Raw genomic sequence first — 24,780 nt, forward strand, 5'->3', positions numbered from 1 at the left:
TGGTTTTGTCATAAACGGGAAGGGGCAGACGAAGATTGTGCTCCAAAATGCAACGTTTCCAAATTTTATAATCTCTGGAATTCATTTAATCGAAATGTGCCTTCACCATATTCACACAAAACATTTCTTTGAGACATTCCAAATGCAATGCAATAATTCATCATGTGGAAACGTGATCAAATGCTGAAGTTTTTATTTACGTTCGTCATTGCAATGATTTAGAAAATGAATTTATTCAAGTGAGTGTGGATTACAACTTCATTCTTTCTTGTCACTATTCAAAATGATCACGTTGGCCCACCTTGACAGAGGTAACGGTGCATAAAGGCACACGCCGTCACTCACAACCACCCATCAAATAAAACATTTCATACCATGAGAAATTGTTACACCGGTTAGCATGCTTGATAGCAGACGGGAAAAACTCAAAGAAGAAAGCAACGGTTCAGTGTGGTATCTACAGGTCTGTGGTGTCAGTAAAAAAACAAAAAACAATGCACCCACACAAAGTGTGCACTTCCTTTCTGTTGTCAAAAGCATTTTAATATGGTAATTATGTCAGCCTTTGTTTGTAGTATCTATACCAGGGAGAGAAATGCTGAATCTTGTTGTGGCACCACATGAAAAAGGGAGCTATGAAAAGCATTAGACGCTGTGTGCGCTCTCTGCACAGACTATGACATGACTTCTTGAAGGTTGGAATAGTGCTCCCTTACTCCTGCCAATCTGAGGTAGACATAAAATAACACAGAAAAAGTGTGTGTGTGCGTATATATGTATGTATATATGTATATATATATATATATATATATATATATATATATATATATTACAGCCTGCTTCAGTGCTTAAAGAAGTAACAAGTGACTTCATAACTGTGGTCAGAAATTAAATAAACAAGGATTTTTACAGCTGCGAGACAAGATGGGCAATAATAACTGCAGGTCATGCAGTGTGCATCCTGACATATGACAGCAAGCCTACATTACACACAGCCACACGCACAAGCCTGGCAGTAGTTAACCCATAAAAAAAAAAAAAAATAAATAAAAAAAAAAAAAATATATATATATATATATATATGAAAGAAATAAACACGCAGTCACACGCACACAAACATGCAGGCACATTTAATGACTGCATTACCAGTTTGAAAGAACAAGCACCACCTTTTTAAAGATATTAATACGCAAAAATAGAAATGTGGCACATTAAAAGAATGTCATTCACAGCGTGCAATGCTGTGTTAAAAACAGAACTTGATCAGGTGATTGTACTGAAACATGAAACTAGTTGTATTTTTTCCCCTCTCCTCACATTCTTTGGTCATGATATACAACAAATGTCAACAAATGCACGCGTGCACAGCAACACACAGGCTGCCACACAAAGGCAACATGCAGTAACTTATCAGAGCTTCAAAAAGAGATGCACAAAAAGGAACCGAGTCGTGGGATGGTTACTTTTTCCTCGTGAGCGTTCTTTCGCCATTGTGGCAAGTTACCTCTATGAATGACTTTCACTGATCCTAACCATCAACCAAACTTATCAAAACATTTTGCCAGACAGATTTTTTCAGTATAAATAAAAATATATATTTGTGATTTTGTTTCTTCATTTTTTTTAAGACAAAATAGTTACATGCATTTACATTTGCGCGGCAGCTGTGCTTTTTCAACATGACTACTGACTGACTTGCCCAGTGACACCTTCAAAGTCCCGTCGACTTTTCACTCCACTTTTACAGAAGCAAAACATTGCAGATAAAGAAAACTTAAAGTCATGGGAGGTGTTTACTTGCTTCTGTCGCCACCTGGTGGCCGTTCACAGAATTAGCAAAGGCACAAAAACATTGTCCACAATATTCCAATTGTTCCTACGTCATCACGTAACCCTGACGCCTTGCTGATAGAAGGCCCTCCCTTTTCCTCACAACACAGTCTCTGTCTTTTTTTAGTGCACATCTTACATAAGAAAGACAACTTGAGTTTTTTTTTCCTTGAGCGTCAACTCAGCCTTGCAGCTCCTCAAAGCACGTCTCGCACACCCGCACGGCTTTTTTGGAGGATGGCGTCAGGGCGTTCCTTGCCGAACACTCAGCGCAGAAAATGTTCCCGCAGTGTCTGCAGTGGTGCTGCAGGAACATGATAATCGCACACACACATGCACATGTGAAAAGGCACTTATTGTCTGAGGTATTCATTTAACAGCAAAGTTTAGTATTGTGGTTGAAAGTTTGTGTTGTGTACAATTGGTGTTAGGATGACAGCTCTGGCGAATATTTACAAAAGACTCAAATCGTCACATGAGAAATGAAAACATTGGATAAATCACTCAGTTGGACGCTGCACAACGCAAACTAAAACCCCAAAAAATAAAGATAGAGTTTAATTAATACAGCTTCGACAGTGACGATTAAAATTGCATAATTTTGACGAGCCTAATAATTTTTCTGGCCCAAGTCAAGGTTATTAAACAAAAAAACACCTAAACCTTAACAAATATTTTCATTAAAAAATAATTTTAAAAACTTGCGCTTGACAAGTACTCCATATAAAAAATAATACTAAAACTAATAAAACTAGCTAAAACGAAAAAATATATATATATAAAACTTGTTTTACAAACAAAGTAAAAAATACGAAATTAGTATAACTCTGACACAAGTATGGTACTTATATATTTGACACTTGCATTTGTGTTCAAAATTGTTTGTTTAAATTGTTTAAAAAAATTCACTTAAATACACAAGTTGTGCCTGGACAACCGAAGTGAAACCGTACACATTTTTGGTTTACTGAATTGTTTGAAAAAGTAAGGGAAAAGACCTTTTTTTTTTTTAAATGAAGAGGATTATTGTTGCAATCAATGTAATGTTTGGTTTCATGAGAATGCTCAGAGCTCAGACTGTGTTGGATGTCATTCTATTGTGTAGTCATAATGTGGCTGCCTGGTGTATAATTATCATAGCATAAAAAAAAAAAAATCTTTTGGTGAGAATGGCGTGCAGACTTAAGGGAACTTCCTGCTTACCTTCCTGACAGTGACAGAGAAGCCTTTGCCACACGCCATGCAGTTCTGCACATCGTGATCCTCTGCCCACTTCCTGGTAAGACTCTGGGACTGCTTAATCTTAAAAAAATAATAAACACAACAGATACGAACGGGACGATTGTTTTGCGGATTCTTCTTTTCTGAAAAGTGAGGCCTCAGTCAGGGTCCGGGGTCTGTCATTCACTAACCTGGAGCGATTGGTTCTCTCGGCCCAGTTCCTGCATGGCTGCCGTCGTGTCGTCAAATTTGCGCCTGAGTTCCACCACCTTGGCCTGGAGCTTTTCAATTTCTCCTTCGCCCTTGACACACCTTCAGTGCAAAGGCCACCCACACACAAGCAAACAAACACGATTGGTTGAAACGACAGACTGCTAAGCATTTTACAGGCGCTCCTTCAAGCCGTTTATATTTAGTTTTCTATTTTGTTGATTTGAGGTCCATGGGGTGACCAAGTGCTTAACTAGGCTGGCCTCACATTTTTTAGGTTTGGGGTTTGAATGCTGGCTTCAGCTACCCTGTACGGAGTTTGCATGTCCCCCCCCCATCTAACGAGGCTTCCTTCCTCTCACAATCCCAATAAGAAGCCTGCTAGGTTCAATCAAGACTAAATAGTTCATAGGCGTGTATTAGTATTAGTATTCAAGCACTATAAAACATCAAACAAACTGTATTGTTTGGTGGTTGACGTGAGTAAGAATATCGCAGGTCAAGAAATGTGACCGTTAGTGGACACGTCTGGAACACACCTCTCCAAAAGCGCACGCCTCTCATCCTGGTTGTGTTGCACGGTGGCCTCCAGCACGGCGATCTCCCCCCTCAGCTCGTCCGTCTGCTTGTCGAGCTCAGACACTCGTCGTTGGCTACCCTGCCACTCCCTCTTCAGTGTGGCCACGTTTTCATTCAGCGCTGTCACCTGCACGCCCAGTTTCGCTTCCACATCCTCTCCTCTCTTCACCTGCTCATCTTTGGCTCGCTTCTCGGACGCCTAAAAGAGGAGGAGACAAAAATAGCCATTTCGTCTACTCCTGTGTAGACATTGCTGGCCCTTGCAAGTTACTTTTCAAAAGACCATCTCAAAATGACCCATCTTCACCTATATATTGTAGCTATTAGGGCTGTGAGTCAAATGTTTAATCGTAAATAATTGCCTGATTTGCAGTCGGGTCTGGATCAAATCCCCCCTGACAAATGAGGGTTTTATAAACTATAAAAAAAATGCGCACGATTCATTTCTTGACCGGGCCTACCAGCTGATCTTGGAGCTCTTTGGTTTTGGCGAGATGATGATCCTCTCTCTGACTGCTGCTGTCCCTGGTGCTCTGGTGCTCTTTCTGTTCCAGTTGGAGGGCATTCTGCGCAACCTCCACCTGACTCTGCAGCTCCAGTTTCTGCTGAATCAACAGCTGCTTGGCTTCTTGCAACTCTCGCAGCTCCTGAAGCGTGACAGACACAGACACACACACACAAACACATTCTGAGGGATTTGTACATGTTCATAGTTGTTGATGAGGTCACTCGCCACTCACTCTGATCCCGCCGCATTAAGATGGATTTACATTGTGGGTCTAAGTGGCCAATTCCGATTTTGTAATTTCAACCATGTAGCGTAATTCCAGTCTTAGACACATTTCGCGACAGCTTTGTAGAGCAGAACGGAACAAAAAACTATTGTTTCAGCCATGCATTTGAAGTGTGACGCTTATTTCCCCAAATGACGACGGTCAACAACTGCCCTTATCAAAGACCTTGCAAGAAACTGACCTTGTCACTTTTTTCTGATAGGGTTTTCATCTCCGAAGTCAGCCTGCCGTTGTTCTTTTCCAGGGTACTCTTTGCTTTGAGTAGCTCCTCCGTTTTGCTCCTTTCCTTCTCCAGGTCCACCTTAACTTGACCCTGTACAAACATCATCATGGTTATACTCAGCTTTTTAGCTGCAAATCCTCCCCCTCTGACTTCCAGAATGATCATCACAGCGGACAAATACCGGCCATACACCAAGCACTTGCAACATTACTACTAATGATATCCAATACAAGAGATGTATTGAATATTATGTCTGCGAGGCATGTCATCAAAATGGTCCGAACATGCTTCGCTTTTTCTGCGTGTAGCCATTGAAAGAAAAGGACAGAACACATAGAAGTGATGTTCCATGAGTCAAATGTCTCACCTGTTGCTTCTGGAGATCTTTCAATGACTTCTCCTGCTGTTGGAGTCTCTGATCTCGACTACCTAGCTCCTGTTCCAGAGAACCGCGGCTCTTCTTCAGATCCTGGATCTGATTTTGCAAGGCAGTCTGATGGGTTTGGTTAGCCGCCAGCTCCTCCTGGTTCAAACGTAGCTTGTCCTCGGATGCCTACAAGTCAGAAAATAATATTTAAGTGATTAAAAGTGGGGTCTGACCTTCCTTTGGTTAAGGTGATCACACATCACCGTTTTAGCATAGGTAAAAAATGGTTTAGCTTCCAGGTATTAAAATAAGTCACTGTTTATATAATCATCCGGAGTCTACAGTACATGTGATTAATTACTGGTCGTGATGTCACTCAACGTCTTTACAGCCAATCATTAACACACTGAATACCCTCCACCATGTTGACTTGACTCCAGCAATTCAGCTACATTAAGGCTTGATATACAGTTCATCGAAAAGAATTTAACAGAAGATACTTATAAGATAAAACTGCTCGTCTGAGCCCTGAATTGTTTCCTGTTGAGGATTAGCAATTCCTTTTGCCTTTTTTTGTGGCCAGAGTAAAAACTAAGACCAGCTGAAAGGCGACAACTGACAGTTAACGCTTCTTACATTTGGCTTAGGTTTTTTTCTTACTAAAGTAAAGTGTTGAATCAAGTTTTTTTTTTTTTTTGCACAAGTGTCTACACTTGGATTCAAATACACTTGGAGTTCTTTCTCCACCTCTGAGCTGTGATGATAGTTGAAATATCTTGACACTGGTTGATAACCGTCGCAGCTTGTCTTTGGTTGCACGGCGCGTACGCCATGTCTTCCATCATTTCCCCTATGAATGGCAATCTTTGGTATGAGATACGGATGAAACAATTTACTGATAAAGACTGATAACATTTCAAACGGTTAGTATTACAGTTTCAAATTTCATTTAGCGATATGTAATGTGTTGTAGCGTTGACATGGCTCCTTTAAAGGCCAAATAAAAAAGGCTGATCCACGGAGAAACCTACAAGCAGAGGTTTTAATTCCTACCCGGGAGGGAAGACGAAAAAGACCTTTAAAAGTTTGACTGTAGCCGACTTGAATTTAATATAGCTTAGAGCCTCATGAATACTGTCATCTTGAATAATTTTCACTTAGTATAACCTGTGACACTAATCCTTTTGTGCATATAGTCCCTTGAGGGGGATTTCACGGCTAATGATTGTCCAAAATCGGTTGGGATTGAAATACATGGTTCATTCTTTCAAATATTCTGCATGTATTTCCTAATTAGTAGAGTCTGACTAATATTTAATACATCATTGTTGTCTCAACATGATATTTGGTGATGTCTTAACGGAGTGAAAATTAACGTTAGTGGTTGCGGTTTATAATTCTTATTCAATGTAAAGAGGATATAGTGCTGCTGATTTTGACGTTTTGTTCGCAAATTCAGACGTACCGCAATGTATTCAGATCTGTGAATATTTTCCCAATTGTTTCAAGTAATATTGTGATAATACTAATTAGAATATTTTTTTGTCATGATTATTGTGATATGAAATGCTCATTTTCTTCCATTTCTTGTGAGACATGACCAGAATTGTACAGTGTAGCACAGGCATCAGACACAGACACACATCTTTAAATGAGATCAAGCTAAACCCACGTACTTTGAGGTCTTGCTGTAGTGCTGAAAGCTCGGACTCTTTGCCGTAGAAGTCCGACTGGAGCTTCGTGAGGCTTTCGCGACTTTGTTCTAAGGCCTTCTGTAGCTCCGCTGTCTGGCTTCTCTCAGAAGCCAGCTGCTGGCCGACTTCTGTTGCCTGCTCCCTCAGTTGGCGCTCTTCCTCCACCTGGAGCGGACAATACAATAGTTCATGGACACCCAGAAGATTACTACTACCCACTGCTTAAATACAACTCCTTCAATGCCAATCCAGGTAAAAAAAAAATACTTTTTGACGTCTATAGTCGTCAATGGCAGTGAATGAGATAGAACTCACATATGTATTAAAGAACAACAATCCCAAATTTTTCATCTCATACTTACTTTCTTAACACCGACTTTCTGTAACTCCGCAATTTGTCCGTTCAGCTTCTTTATCTCCTCCTCATAACTTCCATTTGCCGTCTTAAGTTGTGCCTCTAGCTTCCCTAAGTTTTGGTCCTTCTCCTTCAGCACGTCCTGAGACTTTGCGTTCTGCTGTTCCAATGATGCCAACTGCACTTTCAGCTTCTTCTCGACCTGACATTTGAGGAGAGGCAACAGTTCATCCACTGTTGCATTAAAAAAAAAAAAAAAAGTCTATAGCCAGATATTTTAATCGAAACGTAGGTTACGGTCCTGAATGCCTCAATTGGAAAACTCCAACCAGATGGCGTGTTTGTATGTTGACTGAGAAAACAGAACTTTTTTCCTTGTGTCATCATACAAGCATGACTTCGCATACACAAGCAATTTTAAAAATGACATTCACGCTGTTTGATAGATTCTGAAATAATGCAGCGATGCGTAGTGTAATACCAATGCAGGAACGGTGGTGTCAGAATATGCAGCCAAATCAGCGGTTTTATTTTCAGTGGCGAAAATATACTTGCTCACAAATGTGTTTTCATCTGGATGTACAGATGATCCCCATTTATCGCACATGATCTTTACTCGCTCACAATAAGCTCAAGTTTGCGATGTTAAGAGACAGACTTCCAGATTCTTACCAATCCCACACACGGTTTAAACACATTCAAGAGTAACTACAGCGTAAAACAAAATTAAATTTTGTAGAATATAGCAAGGGTACAAACGAACTGCGATGCAGCAGAGGAACTTTGTAGAGCTTTTTTTAACCTGTACAAAAAAAAAAGCAACATTTTGACGAAAACGTGTGAATAAGCCTTTTTTTCCATCACATACTTCTCTCATCTGCTCCAGTTGTTGCTTGGATTCCGTCATTGCCTTGCTGATGCTCTCATTATTCCTCTCAAGCACCCCTCTCGCCTTTTCATAAGACTTTTCCTATGAATCGAAGAGACAATTATGTTACTTGAAGTAAAGAATAAGCTACACTGATATTTTCTTTTTAAATTGGTGACTGACTGGAACTATCCCAAACTTCTTAAGTGGCTATAACGATCATCCGCCCTCTCACCTATATTAAATAACTACAAAGAGTGACCATTTCACACTTGAACCTACTGACCACGTGCTCGTTCACACGAACGGTCTCAAATTCGAGTATGCTTTCAAGTACCGCTACATATGGAATGAAATCAATGTTAAGAGGGGCAAGGAAATATCAGGCACCCTGAGGACAGCTGGGGGAGTATTTTGCCAGATGCTGACATCATGCACCTGTCACTAGCCCCTCTTACACAACTGGGAATATCCCTTTGTGCAACTATATCATCAACTAAGTGGAACTGACCTTTTCCTCCATGGCTGCCTTTTGATTCTTCCTTTCAGTGTCTAGTTGAGTCTGGCAGTCTTTCAAGGCCTTTCCAGTCTTGCCGAGACTTTCCTGAGTGGCGATCAGCTCTTTCTTTTGACTCTCTTTCTCCAGTTGTGCCTTCAGTAAGTCTGCAGCGAGGCCTTTTGCTTTCTTGTCCCATTCAGCATGCCGAGCCTCCTCTTCTTGGGTCAGCTTGACCACATTGAGCTCAAGAGCAGCTTTGCCCTGCTCGCACAACTCCAACTGTTTCTGGTTGTCACTCAAAGAGGAGGTCTTTGTCTTTATCTCCTCTTGAAGTGTCACATTCCTAAATGGAGCAACACACTGGAAATTGTTAAATGGAAATGAAAATGACAGCAACATCACATAATAACGACGTTAGTGATAAATTATGGCGTATTTTGATTTACGCACAAATTCTGTTTGCATCATAGGCAAGTCCGCTGTAACCGGAGGACCTCTGAGTTGTGCTGGGACAATCTACAGCAAATATTCTCAAACTATTTCCATCCATGGATGCCTTAAAAGGGCATTTATGGTCTGGGAAATTAAATAAAATTATTTTAAGGGAAATTCACATGAGACAACCAGGATTGTTGTGTGCCTGCAAGGATGTCAGATTAATGTGGTAGATTACATGAAATAATCATATCAGAGCTTTTGACCCAAACCTAAGGCAGAGAGGAGTAATTGGTTTAGTATAATATGTTTTATTACCATGTTGGTCTACGTAATGTCCAGTATGTATGCATCACACAACATAATCTTAAATTATTTTACGGACCACCAGGTTATGGCTAATCCGAGGTCTGGTTTTCCCCAGTTTGTGAGCCATTTATCTGGCGTATCTTCTATTTTCATTCTCACCCTGCTCTTTCATTGTCCAACAAAAGCTGCAGCTCCTTAGCTTGTTGTTTGCCCTTGGCAGCCTCCTTCTGCAGATTCTTCACTTCTTGCCGTGTCTGATCACATGCAGCCTGCACTTCTGCCACTTGCGCTTCCCGTTTCTGAAAAATAAGCGCATCAGTTTCAATGATTCGTCAAATCTATTTGAGGGAACAATGTGCATAGATTGGGAACATGCACAACAACACAGTTGACACTGACCTTATTAAGACCCTCCAGCTTCTCTCCATGTTGATCCGAGGCCAGAAGTTTGTCCTTGTACTCCTTCAGAGAGACTTCCAGCTGACCGCATTGTTCCTGCCTCTCCTTGAGCCTCTGTGCCTGCTCTTCCACTTTCTTCTGAACTTTAATAAGCTCCTTCACAAAATGGAATTCATGACAAAGATATTATCCAAGACTTGAGATTTGTTTTTTTAAACCTAAAACAGCGTAGATTTGAAAACTACTGAAGCAAACAAGCCACCTGCTGCTTGTCCTGCACTGCATGCTGGGCAGATTCTAAGTTGTTCTCCAAGTTGGCCTTCTGTGCAGCCTTGGCTGCCTCTGTTGACAGCAACATCTCCGTTTTTGCCTTGAGCTGGCGGAAAACAGGCCGAACACAAAAGTGGGAATTTATCCAGAACACATCTAATTGCCCCTAAAACATGACTTTACACATATCGGATAGAGTGGATCAAAATCTGTCGCTGTTTTACATTTTATGTAAAATCGCTGATCGACTATGTCATATCTGGCACGATCCATCGATGACGTCAATGATCGGATCAGCTAAAGAAGACATTAAAGCAAACACAACCTCATTCAGTTAGGGTTCGTTCTGTGCTGCCATCGTATATATGCGACCGCGAAAGTTAATCTAACGTAAACCTTGTGTCGTGTCTTGTGAGTGCAAAGACTGCACTGAGCCCTCAACCATCAAATCAAGTAATTTAAAGTTGTTTTTGTGTTTTTTTTTTTTTTGGACTGGTGAAAAGTACAAAAAAACGTACAAAAAGAAATAGCTATAGCAGGTGTGGTATTTAAGTCATATTAACGGCTTTCTTCACTCAGCGTAAGTAACGTGGACTTCCAGCCATGCACATTCAGCCAATCAGCAGGCAGGCGTGTTGTCCGAACGAGTGGAAATACAGTAGGTGCATTGTTGACAGACGCACTAAGCTTTTGCTAAACGAGGATCCGAAATATAAACTTGAGTTGACCTCTTCTCACTACGTGCTTACATATAAAAGTCAATACAGTGTGTGTAGATGGAGCCGATCTGTACAGCCAAAATGGCTTTGAGTATGTGCTACTTCGTTACATCCACATTACATACACGCCAGGTAAAAAATGGACAAACAATAGAGAACTAAATAATCATTGCAATCGTGGGCACCAGGACTTTTACAATCCAGCCAGCTTCCAATATGAGCCAAAAAGGAGCAGGCGTAGGCTACTGTGGTGTAGTTAGTAGTTTGCCCACGCCTGGCGTAAAGCCGACTGAACACTAAAAGGGCAAAATTACGAAACGCTACCTGAGAGTCCAGCTGGGTCACCTTCTCCTTACTGTCTGCGAGTTGAGCAGTCAGTTCAGTGACAGACGTCTCCAGTGTGTGAGCCCGGTCCTGGGATGAACGCAGGAGAGTTTTCTGCTCCTGAACTTGTTTATGCAGATTGTCCTGGGCTTGCTTGTTGCTCTCAGACTGATTCTTCAGCTTGTCTGTCAACTGAGTTACCTTCATATATATAAAAAAAATAAAAACGTGTATAAATCCATACGTCTGGTTCGCAATTCACTAGAAATACACAAGCAGAGGTAAACAATCATGGTGAAACCCATGAAACAGCACAAACTATTATTGGAGCGAGGAGAAAACGACTTGCTTTATTGCTGCGATGAGTGCGATGAATATAATGTGCTTTATTGACTGTAGAAAGCAACAAGCGGATATGACGTCTGTTTGAATCACTACATCCATGCATCATCGTTTAAATCGGGTTATTCAAATACGGGAGTGACTCCGTCTGCAAACGGGTTATTCTGCATGTTTCAGAAAGCGTCATTTGGACTTGACGCGAGTATTGACTGCATGTAAACAGTCATTGAAAATTTCATTTTTTGGGGGGAGATTCAGACCCCTGGAAGTCTAACCAAATGCCATAGACATTTAGCTAAAGAGAATGATTTTAAATAAATACAAACATTAGCGCTAAACGTGAGCAGTAGCTTATTCCAGCTGACTGGTCACTAGTTAATCACCGAGCAGGTATAGACAAACAACCTTTCACAGCTCACACTTAGAGACAATTGGGAGTCTTCAATTAGGCTCAAATGCATGATTTGGGAGTTTTGATCTAACTTCTCATTGATTTTCATGTACTGCTTTGCATTGGTTATATATGCTAAGCTTTGAGAGGGTAGAGTACGGTGGGCTCTACGTGTGGTTTCTCAAATGCTGTGACTTATCAAGGTATGTGTATATGTTGTGATTTTTCTCTTTTTTTGTCATTCATTTTTGCATACATGCACTCTTAGCACTCTGACAGAGCAAGTGAGGGTCATGAACAGTACTCAGTCAATCTAAACAATGTGATTAAAATGTGGCTTCAGATTCATTTCAGTATTTTATGATTCTTGTTTGTGTAATTTGAAAATTGTCCTGTTGAGCAGCTGGCCAACTTTAATGTTCAGGTGCCAAACTGCCCTTGCATGTAAATGTGGTAATTTGGTTCGTTATTTAGTCCCCACCACAAGTTGTCTGTGAATCACAAAAAGGTAATCAAAATAGAAAAACTGAAAATAAAATGACTATTAGTATAATCAGGTGCTATTTTCTTTTTTTGTTTCTTGACAAGAGCCCATTTTCTGTGTGACAGTGTAAACTCACTAACCTGCTCCTGCAGTGTGTGAGTTTTCTCTTGAAGTTGGTTGAGCAGAGCAGTTTCTCCCTCGCCGGCTTGAATCTTGGCACACATGTCTTCTCTCTCAGTTTCCAGCTGGGTCACAATGTCCTTACTTTTCTGCAGCAGGGCCTCTAAGTTTTGGATCTTCTGGTCCTTATCTCCAATTTGGCGTAATACCTGCTCCAGGTCATTCTGCAACAATAAAACAAGGATCCATGACTATCAGAAATGTATTTTGAAGGCAAGTCAGTCACATTAAGTCAGGGGTAGGGAACTTCGGCCCCTGGAGAGGCATATCATGACCATTTTAGATCTCTCCCTACTCCAAAAACAACTGATTCAAACCATCAGCATTAAGCAAACCCTGTAGAAGCCTGAAATGATCCTGATTATTGTAGTCAGGTGTGTTTGGAGTAGGGAGAGGCAGGAGATAGCACTTCAGGGACCGGCGTTCCCACATTTGAATGGGAACGTCGATCTATAATACAGAAATACACCTGCATATTCAAGGATATTGCAGGAGAAACACCCTGTTTTTCACCGAAAAACTCACCTAACCGTTTATTTTTTGTGCTCATGCCAAAGCCACGTCTGATTTGGAAAAATTGTTTTAGCCTTTTTGCACCAAGCACCTATGTTAATGTGATGGGAGGAGCTTATTTTAGTCAGGCCGTGGCTTTTTCTCTATAAAAAGTGCTTTGCCACCTTGTAGCAGCTAGAGGCAATTAAAAACTTTTGAAAAGATTTCAATGATACGGGGGTGTAACCTAATCGCGACTGGGTTCAGTACCTACCCCTGGTAATAGTGTGTGTTGGCTGTTTTTATCATTTGTAGCTGCATGGCAAATGTGAATTTTTCAACCAAAAAAGAAAATCCTTGGATCTCGTTACCTGTGATTCACGGAGTTTGCCATTGGTGTTCTGCTGCAGTGCTTGCAGGTCCTGGTGCTGCTGTTTGGCTTTCTCCAGCTGGTGCTGCAGGTCGGTGTTCTTACTGGCACTTTCCTTCGTCTAAAAAAAAAAAAACAATTGAAAAGTGGCTGTGGTTTTTAAACTGCATTTCGCATCAGTTATCCATCTCGTCTCATAATTTTTTAATAAAATGTGTACATCGCAGGACGTGGCAGAATCAGGTTCATGTTTGTTATGTGGTAGGCTGCTTCGGTTAACATGAATTTACAGTTAGCATCCACACAGCTTCCATCTCAGGTCTACCTGTTCTTCAGCACGTGAAAGTTTAAGCTGCAGGTCGGCTGCTTGCTGCTCTCTGTCCTTCAGTTTCTCCCCGGACAGTTGCCTCTGTTCTTTCAGACGACCTTGCAACTCACCCACTTGCCTCTCTGCCTCCAGTAGTTTTGTATGAAGCTAGACAGACCACAAAACAATGCTGATTAGATCAGAGAAGATTCTTCATTTCTCTCACAGCATTCATTAATTCTGTCTATAAGACTAGTGCATTTCCATGATGTGGCAACGTCATGCAATTTTCTGCTTGTGATGAGCCTCCAATGATAAATCATCTCGGAAATTTACCCCAAATCCAATCTCCAGTGTGCTAGGATGCAAAGGAATTGGCTTTTATAGGTTGGACTCACCTGACCAATTTCAGTTTGTTGCTGAGCACCTTGGCTGTCCTTCTCTTCCCTCTGCTGCTCCAACTGTTTTCTCTCAACCTTCAGTTCGGCATGCTTCAACTCCAGGTCTGTGATCTCACCCTTCAACTTGGCCACTTCCTCAGCTTTCTCTCCAAGCTCTCCATTGACTTTCTGCAGGGATGTTTCTGCTCCTGTGGCTCGGGACTGAAGCTCCAGGATTTCCCGCTCTTTCTCTCTCAAGCTATGTTGGCCTGTCTTTTTAGCAGCCTTCTCTGTCTTAAGTTGCTCTTCCAACTGCTGATACTCCTTTTCTTTGCGTCCCAGCTTTTCAGAAAGACTCTGAAGAATAAGATCATAGAGAGAAGGAAACGTGGTAGTCAGTGTATGTATGCAAGTGTGTACATATATAGCCCCAGAGCAACTATGCAAGAAAAGATACCTGCAAAAATGTGATAACAGTCAACCCCGCTATTCATCTGGATTGACACCCATTCAATGAGTCCTGACAGTAAATATGGCCATAGGGCGATGAAGGACAAAATTGATTGCTCAGATTGGAGCCTGGTGCAAACTCAAGAGTGGGACACTGCTCCGGATCCAGTAAACCACAGCAGGTGGGAACCATTGACAGCCTGATTTAGGGAATGGGACTGATTCATGCCTCGAGCTCAGCATGCTGCTTCTTGCTAAACTGTCACTCATGCTTGTATCCGGGCTTCTACAAGATATGAGGTCTCTAGTTGTCCTAAACCAGAGGTCACCAATGTGGTGTTGGGTCACATTGAAATGTATTGTTACAAACACACAAATAAAATAAATTAAAATGTTGACTGAAGTTGTAATGAATCCACTGCATCACACTGTGGAGTTCTAAAATCGTAAAATCGTCAGAGCTGTGCACATTACCTGGCTTTGTTGTTGAACATTATTCAGGTCGCTCTGAAGCTGGTGGATCTGCTGTGTATAGACAGCTGCTTCCTGTGGCCCCTTCTCCAGCTCAGTTTTCAGTTGTGAAATAGTCATCTGAAAGAAAAGTTGGAGAAAAACTTTAAAAGCTTTATGCACCTCAACAGAAGAAGGGTTAATAAAGCTGAAGAATTCAAATAAAAAAAATAAATTAAAAAACACATGGAAAACCAAAAAGACGCTTGATGAAAATACTGTGAATAGGAAGGGCAACGTGGGAAAAAAAAGTATTTCACGAACGATGCACAACTCAAACAGACTTTACCTCCAGTTTACAAATCTTGAGGAAAGAATGAGAGTTGGTGAGGGGTTCAGTATGTGGAGGCAGAGGAAAAAGGGGAGGAAAACAGACGTAAGCCACAATGCAACAGTCACCGACAAGGGTCTCACAGAACAGACAGCAGACTAAAGTCCCATCAGTCGCAACAATGTCCAACATGTACATTGGGGAAAAAAATACAAAAGGTGCACAAAATGACACATTATGGTTCTGACCACACATTCTTATATTTGTATAGTTAAAAGACAGTCACTAATTTATGCAAGTATATATAATCATGTTAGCGCCTTGTGTTGCAAGCATTCAGTTATGACTGCTATGGTGGTAATGAACTCCACAAAACAGCAGATAGCGAGCTCAAGTGTGCTAGCTTCATGCTGTACATTGTCCCTCCTCGTTGAATTTTAATGTCAAACCAAACTAAACACAAAGACAATGACACATTAAAGCTTTAAACATCAAATATTTGAACACAGCTCAGTGAAAAATGTCTCATATTTCTGCTACTTAACCTTCTACATGTTCCACCATTAAATATGCATGTATGATATTGCCCCCTGGTGGCCAATGTGTGTACATGAGAAGGAGCAGTACAATATCCATTTTATTAAGGCATGATAAAAATGAGCCAAAGCAGTTTGTTTACATTTTATTCTGTTATCACTACATGTTTTAAACAGCACGGTCCTATAGAACTTTAGTAGCTTTTTTTTTTCCTTATTAAGAAACACATTAGAAAACACTTTTGTCATGTTCTTTGGGGCGCTCGAAATGATTTATGGAATTTCCGTCATTTAATTGGAGAGCGAAGTTGAGTTACGAGTGCGTTCAGAGAACAAATTAAACCTGCAAGTCAAGGTACTTTTGGAGAAATTATTCAGTGTTTCACTAGAAATGTTCAGTGCGTGTCAAATTTCCTACTGCATAGATGACAGATATCCAACATACAAAATAGGGTGGCAACTTGTGTTGCAGCACATTAGCTGAATGTGGTAATGTGAAAAGATAAAACAACTGACAAAGTGTCCCGATCTCACCTCTGAGGAAGTGAACTTCGCCTGCAGCTGCTCATAGTGGTTTCGGAGGCGCTCCGATTCCTCCTCTCTCTCGCGAGTCATGCTGTCCATTAATGTCTGCACCTGCACAAGTTCCTTCTGCAGCACCTCAACGTCCTCCACTCCCGGACGCTGCAGCTAGGGGACAGAGTAGATGCACTTAGTGTAGCACGAATACAGCGTTCCACCCACTTTATCACGGATCATTGTTCGCGCTCCCGTTGTATCGCAGATTTTTTGGCAATTGTTTCATCTGTTTTTTTTTACTGTACAGTGGAGCCTCAATTTAAACGACAACTAAGAATGTAAATAATGGACTTTGGGTTTAAGATTTCCACTCAAAGCGCCCCTTTGTACAGCTGTCAAAGTCTGTTGGACGCTGCTGGTGGCGCAATGAACAAACAGAGACTGGTACACGTATTTAAGGGTTGAGACAGGCCAACAGACACACCTTTGTGGCAGCCATGTTGGCAGTGGCTATGTTCCCATCAAAGACATACTGTACGTGGCGACCATGTTGGTTGTGCTGACAGTCATATCAAAGACAAGCAATGGAAAGCATGGACATTAGCTTAGCTTTGCCGTAGGAGCGTGTTGTATCTACTAGTATTGTGCGCCAAGTATCAATACCAGTCCTGTATCATGAATTTTCGCAGGAAAGAATACATAATTCATAAGTAGTGCTACATGGATGAATGCACCAAGTGCTCCAAGATGGGAACTGCACACAGCGTGTCAGCCTTCCGAGTCGCAAAGAAGGCAGAAGACAGTGTGTGACCTTTGTTGGGTTAAAAATCAGAGTTTGGATGTGTCCTTTGCCAATTTAGTTCACAGCGATCTCAAGCGTATACCCCGGAAACGTATTTAATTGTGTGTGAAAACGTTAAGGTGAAAGCGGCTGGATCGCTCTCGGATCACCTGTGCCGCATGTGTAACAGACCGCTTGTAATAAAATATTTGTCTTATCGTTTGAAATTTTACTAAACCTTTTAAGCTTTTTGTATATTTATTTACAATAATTTTACATTCAAGTGGCCATTTTTTAAGCCGTGACAAAAAAAACTACAAAACAATAATCAATAATTTTGGACTGTATCGAAAAAAAAAAGAATTTTCATTCATTTATACATAAATTTTAATTTTATTATTTATTTCATTACATTTTATTTTATTACCTATTTTATTTCATTTATTTATTTTCTTTTTTTTTTCTTTTAACGGGACAAACCTCCCCCCAACTAGTCTGTCAAATTTTGGTTTTGACGCATACAGGTAAATCCAAATTTAGAATAGCACACATTCAGTGTAGTACCACAACATGCCAGTCAACACTGTGAGCAACAGGAAGAGGCTGCTATTTCCCAGAGCAAAGAGGAAAATATGCCCGTTGAGTATTGTTGCTTGCTCTTCCGTTTGTATGTGTTGCTGCTCCTTGTGTGTTAAAGTAGCAGCTGTTTGAACGTTTATAATTTTTATGACGCCCATGCCCGCCTATTGCATTTTGCATTACAGGTTAGCGTTCAGTGGCCTTGTGACTCGTCAGACAAAACGTGTTCAAGATTTTGGCATTTGAAGTACAAACAAGAATCCATTCTATAATAATAAATCTATTCCGTTGCATGTTTCAGTTTTACAGTAAACCTCAATAGGTAGTGACAAATAGCTTGAAGCAAACACTCTTTGCTTCTTATTTGGAGAACTGTGAGTGAGACCAGGCACTAAGAAATAATTTAAAAAGTGGGTTTAATGAGTTTGGGCCCATGTTTTAATAAGTAAGTACGTTTCACTAACTTTAAATGGGGTTTTAAAACAACGCACGGTTCAAAAATAATTTTCCATCATTCTATTAGACAAAAATATCAATGCTATCTGATTCTGTGAGAAAAAGAGGGTTATGGCGATTAAGTACCAAAACAATGGCATACCCTTTACGCTGTCATATTGGACATTTTTGACTGTGACGTGCTCTGTGCTCCAACAAGCTTCAGCTCATTTTCCTCTTCTATTTTGCTATAAAAATGCCACATGGTGTCGTCAAGTATTTCCATCATTTAGATGGCCCTCCTAACTACCTCAGATTTCATATTCTTCCTTTGAGAAGAAAACAGACATTTATTGCTGAAGTGACTCGATAACAGCCAACCCGTGTACTGTACAACTGTGTGATAAAGTTGTATTGTATTGTATTACGTAAACCGGTCAAAAATGTCGTGAATGGGAGCATGCAAGTAAAGACATTATTTGGACACTTAATCACATTAATACCTTATTTTTAGGGAATCAGATGTCACGGATATTTAGATTTTTTTTTTTTCAATTGTATGTTGGTCTAGAATATATACCCCATGATTAACGACAGTTCCCTTCTTGCCACCAAGGATGAAAGAGATCCTCAGTGAGAAACAAGTCTCACTAAATGCAAAAAGTCTAAGTTCAGTGCCACAATGCAAATTCAGTGTTGACACTTGGTAATGTTGTCAGTCTTTCAATTTTCTTTCCTTGTTAATGCTTTTATTTAAAATAGATTAAATTTTTCAAACAGATTTGTACCATGATCCCAATCTTTATTAAAATAATTATTTCTTTCTTTCTTTGTTTTAGCTATATCTTTTTATTTCCAAATAGTTCTAGAGATACAATGTCAAATGGAGTTCCAAATTTTATTTATCAGTGAGTGATGGCACAACATTTTTTTTTTTTTTTTTGCTTTAATGCTTTGCGCTAGTGAGAGGATATTTTGCTGGAAAAAAATCGTTCACATGCAGGGAGGGTACATCATTGAAAGAAGGTTGAGAACTACTTGGTTAGCGTAGATTAGTGGCAGACTGTGGCGTGTTCTGACTAAGTAACCAAACTCTGCCATAAAACAAGGAGCTCATATACTGTGTGTTGGGGATATGTAATATTTAAACAGATTTCACAGTCTACAAGCAAGATTTTTCTTTGGCATTTAAATGAGAACAATGTGCTTTAAGACTTTTTTTTTTTTTTTACAAATATAAAAGTGAAAATTATTTCTATAGACCTTAATCACTGAAGCCTTGAAGGGCTTCACATGCCCGCAGTTGGCAACATATTAACGATGTATATTATACTGCGTGTTGTACCAGTTCAGTTTGGAGTTTCTCGTTCTCTTTCTTCTCTTGTTGAAGCAGTTCAGTTACATTGGAGAGCTTCTGGTCAGCAGCTTCCCTTAAACTCTTCTCTTCATCATAACGGGACTTTATATCTAGTGAATGCAACAAGACCATCTTAGTTTATCAGCATATCAAAGACACAATGAAAGCATAGCAAATGGATGGACTGAGCATCAATGAGGTGACAGTCCCATGCCCACACTAACCTACTATCTCTGTGGCCAGCTGGGCGGCTTTCTGCTTGATGTTAAATTTTTCCGTCTCTGATTCGTTCAACTTCTTTTCCAATACTGAGGAGGGGCAGAAACACACATTAGTGACATTGTTATCATCTTGCATATGCGTACATGTGGGTGTTGTGCAACCCCCACCTGAATCCTCTGAGCTCATCTGTCCGTCATTCTGTGGGATTGAGAGAAAACAGTGTGACACTATACCGGATGACAAAGCATCACCAGAATGTTTGTGACCAACTATTCCACAACAATTATAATGAGTGAAGCCTCTTTAACACGTTGTAAAATATATTGAAGGAATTACTTGCTTCAGGTGTCCTTGGACTTTGTCTAATTCTTTTTTCAGCTCCCCAGAGAACCATCTTTCTTCCTAAATAGAAGGGAAATCAAAGAAATCTTTGAATTAACAAAAACAACTGTGCAGCTTAAAGTACAGTCCAGGGAAACGAGCATACCTTAAGCGATGTATGAAGGTCCTGAACCTCCTGCCGCAACATTGTTAGGTCTTCCCTAAATTGAAGAAAGGGTTTATTTATAAAGTATTAAGTATAGCTCAATAATTATGCAACTGCTCTGCATTTAACTAGTGATGAATCATGGGTCTACCTTGAAATCTAGCCCTTAGTTAAATGCAGCTTTCCTGTGACAATCGGTAGGTATGGGCATGATAATCGATAAATTAATTCATTAGGAATTTAGTCCACGGTGTGGAAACAATTGTTGATCCATCCTGCATTAAAACAAGTGTGACAAAAATGGATTTAAGAGGTTCTATTGATTGAGTCGCAACAAGTCTGCAGACTAAAGAACAGCATCAAGGCTATGAGCTATCAGCTGTGGTTGCGATAATGTGAACAATTCTTCAAAAAAAAGAAACTTCAAGCAATTTTATGCCACTTCCCGTTGAAGTTTACTGTCAAACTAAACTTAAAAACAATGAAAATTATACATTTCGCATTTCAACCAACCAGGTGGCTTTGCCTTAAAAAAAGGTTTGCTTAGCTAAGTGCTAATAAAAAATGCAAAACACCATTGACATGCTCATGGCAAGCATAGCAAGTTAAGTTTTTTTGAAGCAATGGATATTTGTACACAGTAGAGCAACACGTACAGAAATTATATCGCATTTATGCCTAACAAGAGTAAAAAACGACTAATATTACAGCATGAGTCACTTACCGTATTTGTTGTGTAGATGAAGAAACACTGTTCTTCTTTGTGAACACAATCAAAGAAGAACAATGCTTCTTCTTCTACAGCATGACTGTGCAGCATTATACTCCCTCCCGGTGGCCAAGGCGGCACACCGGAAGTAGCTGCAAAATCAATTGGATAATTGGATTGCCGCATTTACTCATGATGCACAAACTGTTTCATTCTATTAAATTATGTTATTACTCAATGTTGTCTTAAAGTGCTGTATTAGAGAATGCTCTTTTTCCTTCCTAAAATGGAATGGATTGACGAAAGTTTCATTAATTTATATGGGGAAATAGGATTTTACATTTTTGGTGTTTTAGTGTTACAAGTGTGCTCAATGAGCAACTTAAAGTTGTATTTTAATTAATTACTGCCATTGACGGCTAAAGACGTCAAAGAACTAATTTTTTTACTCGGCTGGTAGTGAATGAGTTAAAATGTTCACTTTTTACACTGTAATCAGGCAGTGGTCAAACTATTCTGAAGCTGGCTTGTGGCGAAAATTTGGTATCACAACACAAAAGAGACCAAGCGACGGCTTGTAAATCCCAAAAGTAAGTTCATTCTTAAGTCAAGGGATCACTATTGTAGTTTCATTTGTCCAATAGTCGATCAGAGAAATTAAGGCCGGGTATGCATTTAAAGGCAATCGGGCCATTTTTGTCGCCATTTTACCACTTCCTGACCGAGGACGTCAAACGCCTAACCAACTATTTTAAATATCTCTTATAAGACTAACCTACAAGTTTATCCTTCTGTGTGAGGTGGGTTAAGAGTGAATTTGTCACGAGAATGGGGTCCGAAACAAGCTGAGATTGACAATCTGGAATAATAAACATTCAATATTTACGACCAAAAGTATTCATGTGTGCGGGGAAAGCCGGGACCGCCTTGACTCATTTGACCCTGTGAACTGTGACAGGAACGGAACGTAGCCAATCAAAGAGGTGCCTCACTGACAGACAGAAGGAAGCAGCAGTAAGTAAAGCAAAATATTAGAGCTTTTTTTTATATAAAAATGGGTTCCCCAGACACCAAAAAATATTATTTTCCAAAGGTAGATTTTTCTTGTCAACATGGCCATTGAACGATGCTGCTGCCTCTGGTCCTCTTCGGAAACACTCGCATATATCAGGAAGTGTCTTCTCATCACTTTTTTTGATATATTGTGTCATCATGTAAGATTTCTGCCTCAGTGGACTTAGTTTCAAGAGCGATGGTGGGACAGAATATTAATGCGTGTGGTCCTCTCTTTTGTGATTATGCGACCACAGACCACACTACACACAATACGACCAAAAATGCAAAATGCTTGAGTTTCCATTTTTTATGTGTGGGGTCTGTCGCTGATAAAAATTCATTCAAGATGTGGCAAATCAAATGTGTGTACCGGGCCTCAGTCAAAAGCACATTCATAATATGGGGTATAGAAATAAATGGCTAAATATCAATCCCACCTGGTGGGGGCCACATGAGCAGGAAGGTCTCCAGTGTCGTGGAATAACTCGTAATGCTTGAACAAGTCCTCTGCTGAGCTGTGGGACTTCATGCATTGAGGACAGATGAAGCCCTAAACACAGATACCAACGTGATCATAAATTAATTGCTGCAGCGGTGCTCATAAGGAAGAAAAATAAATACATTCATTCAACTACCTCAGAGGTTTGATCATGGTTAACGTCTGTGCTGGGCTGCTCCGACTCTGCATTCTGGGAGCCTCCTTTTCCAGGAGTCTGGAAAATAAAGAAACAGCAATGGATCTGTTAAAATTCAACATCAAGGCAATCATTTCAATCGCCTTTAAACTATTCACCTTTATGACTAGCCACTGAATTATCTTCCGAGTATAGCTGGATGTGCTATTAATAAAAAAGCTATTTGAAAAAATTCTCAGTGGGCAAATATGACGGTGTGAGAGGTGTCTAATATCAGATACAGTTTTAATGCAATAGAGTGCAATTCTACACTGCTGTGACCTACAACTACAATAAATACATATAATATATGGACCGTTATCCTTCTAAATTGCAATGTTGGGAATACAGGTAATTGTGGAGGCGGAGCAATAAGACTTGTTTGCTACAAAAATGGAAAAGTTGGGCTCTTGAGTTCTTGACTTATCATATGTATTTTAATGGGATATTGATTCAACTATCTGAAGGCTTTAAACATATGATGTGAAACAAGTGTAAGTCAATTGGAGTATAGAAGGAGTGTGTGGGTGAAAGTCCAAGGTCCAGACAGCAAGATGAAACAGTGTTGTAGTTCTCCATCAGGTTACAGCACGGAAATTTTCCCACATCACCCGTCAGGACAGGCCGTGTTCACTGATAGCTCCAAGTGGTGCAGTTATACAAATGCTCTTGTAATGGCTACATGCTGGAACATTAGCCAGGATCTAATCAGTGCAACACCTTCTATAGTCTGACGTACAATAGAGCAGAGAGGGTCACCTCAATACAACTCAACTGAAGGAAAAGTCTCACCTACTACATAACTCTCATTCACAAAACATTTTTATTTGCATTTATTTATTTATTCTTCTTTTTTTTTTTTTTTTTACAATTGATACACGAGATAACTCCATATCTGTGTCAGGACTAAGGACTATGACCCCCACTATGATTGGAGGGGTTACACACCCCTTTAGTCATTCAAACATTAACCAGCACCTTACTGTTTGATTTCTTAGCAAATAAAAAAAAGAATAACGGTCATCTAAACCTAATAATGTATTGCAATTGGTTATCTACCTTCGCATAACTGTTGTGAAATATCTTTTCGAGCAAGCCAGGAAAGATTCTAACCGATCGCCCTAAACATTGTATGCGCTTCAGTGAGTATTACAGGAACCACTTATGAAGCCAAATGAAGAACGATGCTGTCAGAGATTCGCCACTGCTTCGTGAGAAATTAACTTATCTGGAACATTATGTTTCGTAAGTAAACGCGAGAGCAAATTTAAAGTTACGAGGAAAACACAGTTTCCATTCAAGCAAGGTCACTTTCCTGTTATCTTTGGAATGAATGGGATTCATTGAATCTTGGCATGGTAAATCGCAACTGAATAAGTGGTCAAACTGCAAAGAAAGGATGTAGCATCAGTCAGTATGGGGCTAACGCCAATTAGCATTTAAGGAATGGTCAATGAATCAACCAACGACTGGGGCTAACGGAAACCAATAAAATATGCACATCTGGGGGGCAATGATGTTATCTGCTGATGTCGTTCATATACGACACGACGCAGACGTTGTCACGCGGCCGAATTACATAGTGGTGTGTTGTGAATTGTACATACTGTGTTGATACACTACTGAATAAAGTAGCCTCCGTCAATTTAAACGGGTTAGCATCTTATGCTAACTTTGGCCACCCAACGTAAGGAGCGCTTGATGAATTGACTGCTACTTGGCGGAGTGTGCTATTTTTCGCCAATGTCCGTCAAATCGTCAGCTCCAACACATTTACTCCGCCCATGCGCGACTAGTTGATAAATAAAAGGCGCGCCCCCGGTAGGAAACAGAAAAGGACGGGCCTTATGGTTCGCCCAAAAAAAAAAAAAAAAAAAACATATTTGGCTCCGGCAAACGTCATATAGCGCGGATTGTTGTCGTGGAAGCTTACCATTTGTAATATCCGTCTGAGCATGGCCTTGTCAGCGTTTGACCCAACACGAACCCGAATCGGTTTCCCAGAAGGAAAGTTTACGTCGCTGGAGCACAGACACCTGACCAAGACCAGGCAGGCAGAAACAGAGAAGGGGCGGATCTTGGGAGGGATGGCTATTCTGAACAGGACACTACACGAGTCATGTCGTCTGGAAGTAAAAAAAAAAAGCCTGCA

At 40.3% G+C, this 24,780-nt stretch overlaps 1 protein-coding gene across 2 annotated transcripts; it reads right to left on the minus strand.

Moving 5' to 3' along the window:
• Window positions 1–1,115: 1,115 nt before the first annotated feature.
• On the minus strand, window positions 1,116–24,730 carry eea1 (early endosome antigen 1). 2 transcript variants are annotated; one of them, XM_088297993.1, is made up of 29 exons: window positions 24,562–24,730; window positions 22,590–22,667; window positions 22,392–22,504; window positions 20,190–20,244; window positions 20,039–20,104; window positions 19,870–19,900; window positions 19,705–19,788; window positions 19,469–19,590; window positions 16,344–16,499; window positions 14,967–15,083; window positions 14,061–14,399; window positions 13,681–13,830; window positions 13,357–13,476; window positions 12,454–12,657; window positions 11,097–11,297; window positions 10,046–10,159; window positions 9,784–9,939; window positions 9,544–9,683; window positions 8,653–8,983; window positions 8,142–8,243; window positions 7,281–7,475; window positions 6,901–7,083; window positions 5,225–5,410; window positions 4,816–4,947; window positions 4,302–4,487; window positions 3,801–4,039; window positions 3,243–3,363; window positions 3,034–3,132; window positions 1,116–2,134 (listed from the first exon to the last, which is right to left on the minus strand). In XM_088297993.1, exons 1-29 carry the CDS (start codon window positions 24,583–24,585, stop codon window positions 2,012–2,014), a joined length of 4,167 nt encoding a protein of 1,388 aa, XP_088154119.1. In that variant the 5' UTR covers window positions 24,586–24,730; the 3' UTR covers window positions 1,116–2,011. The 2 variants fall into 2 exon arrangements, with proteins under 2 accessions (XP_088154119.1, XP_088154120.1); XM_088297994.1 differs by lacking the exons at window positions 22,590–22,667; window positions 24,562–24,730 and having other exon boundaries at window positions 20,043–20,104; window positions 22,392–22,485.
• Between the last annotated feature and the right edge of the window lie 50 nt (window positions 24,731–24,780).

The sequence above is a fragment of the Idiotropiscis lumnitzeri genome, chromosome 6, assembly GCF_059441095.1.
Source record: "Idiotropiscis lumnitzeri isolate Australia: NSW breed Sydney's pygmy pipehorse chromosome 6, RoL_Ilum_1.0, whole genome shotgun sequence".
In the NCBI taxonomy this organism is placed as follows: domain Eukaryota; kingdom Metazoa; phylum Chordata; class Actinopteri; order Syngnathiformes; family Syngnathidae; genus Idiotropiscis; species Idiotropiscis lumnitzeri.

Excerpts from the sequence above, each read along its gene's own strand:
- eea1 (XM_088297993.1), bottom strand. The coding sequence starts at position 24,585 with ATGCTCAGACGGATATTACAAATG. Across the intron at positions 22,668-24,561 it reads TCAGACGGATATTACAAATG|ACTCCTGGAAAAGGAGGCTC; the intron begins GTAAGCTTCCAC and ends TTTATTTTCCAG. Across the intron at positions 2,135-3,033 it reads TCTCTGTCACTGTCAGGAAG|CACCACTGCAGACACTGCGG; the intron begins GTAAGCAGGAAG and ends ATGTTCCTGCAG.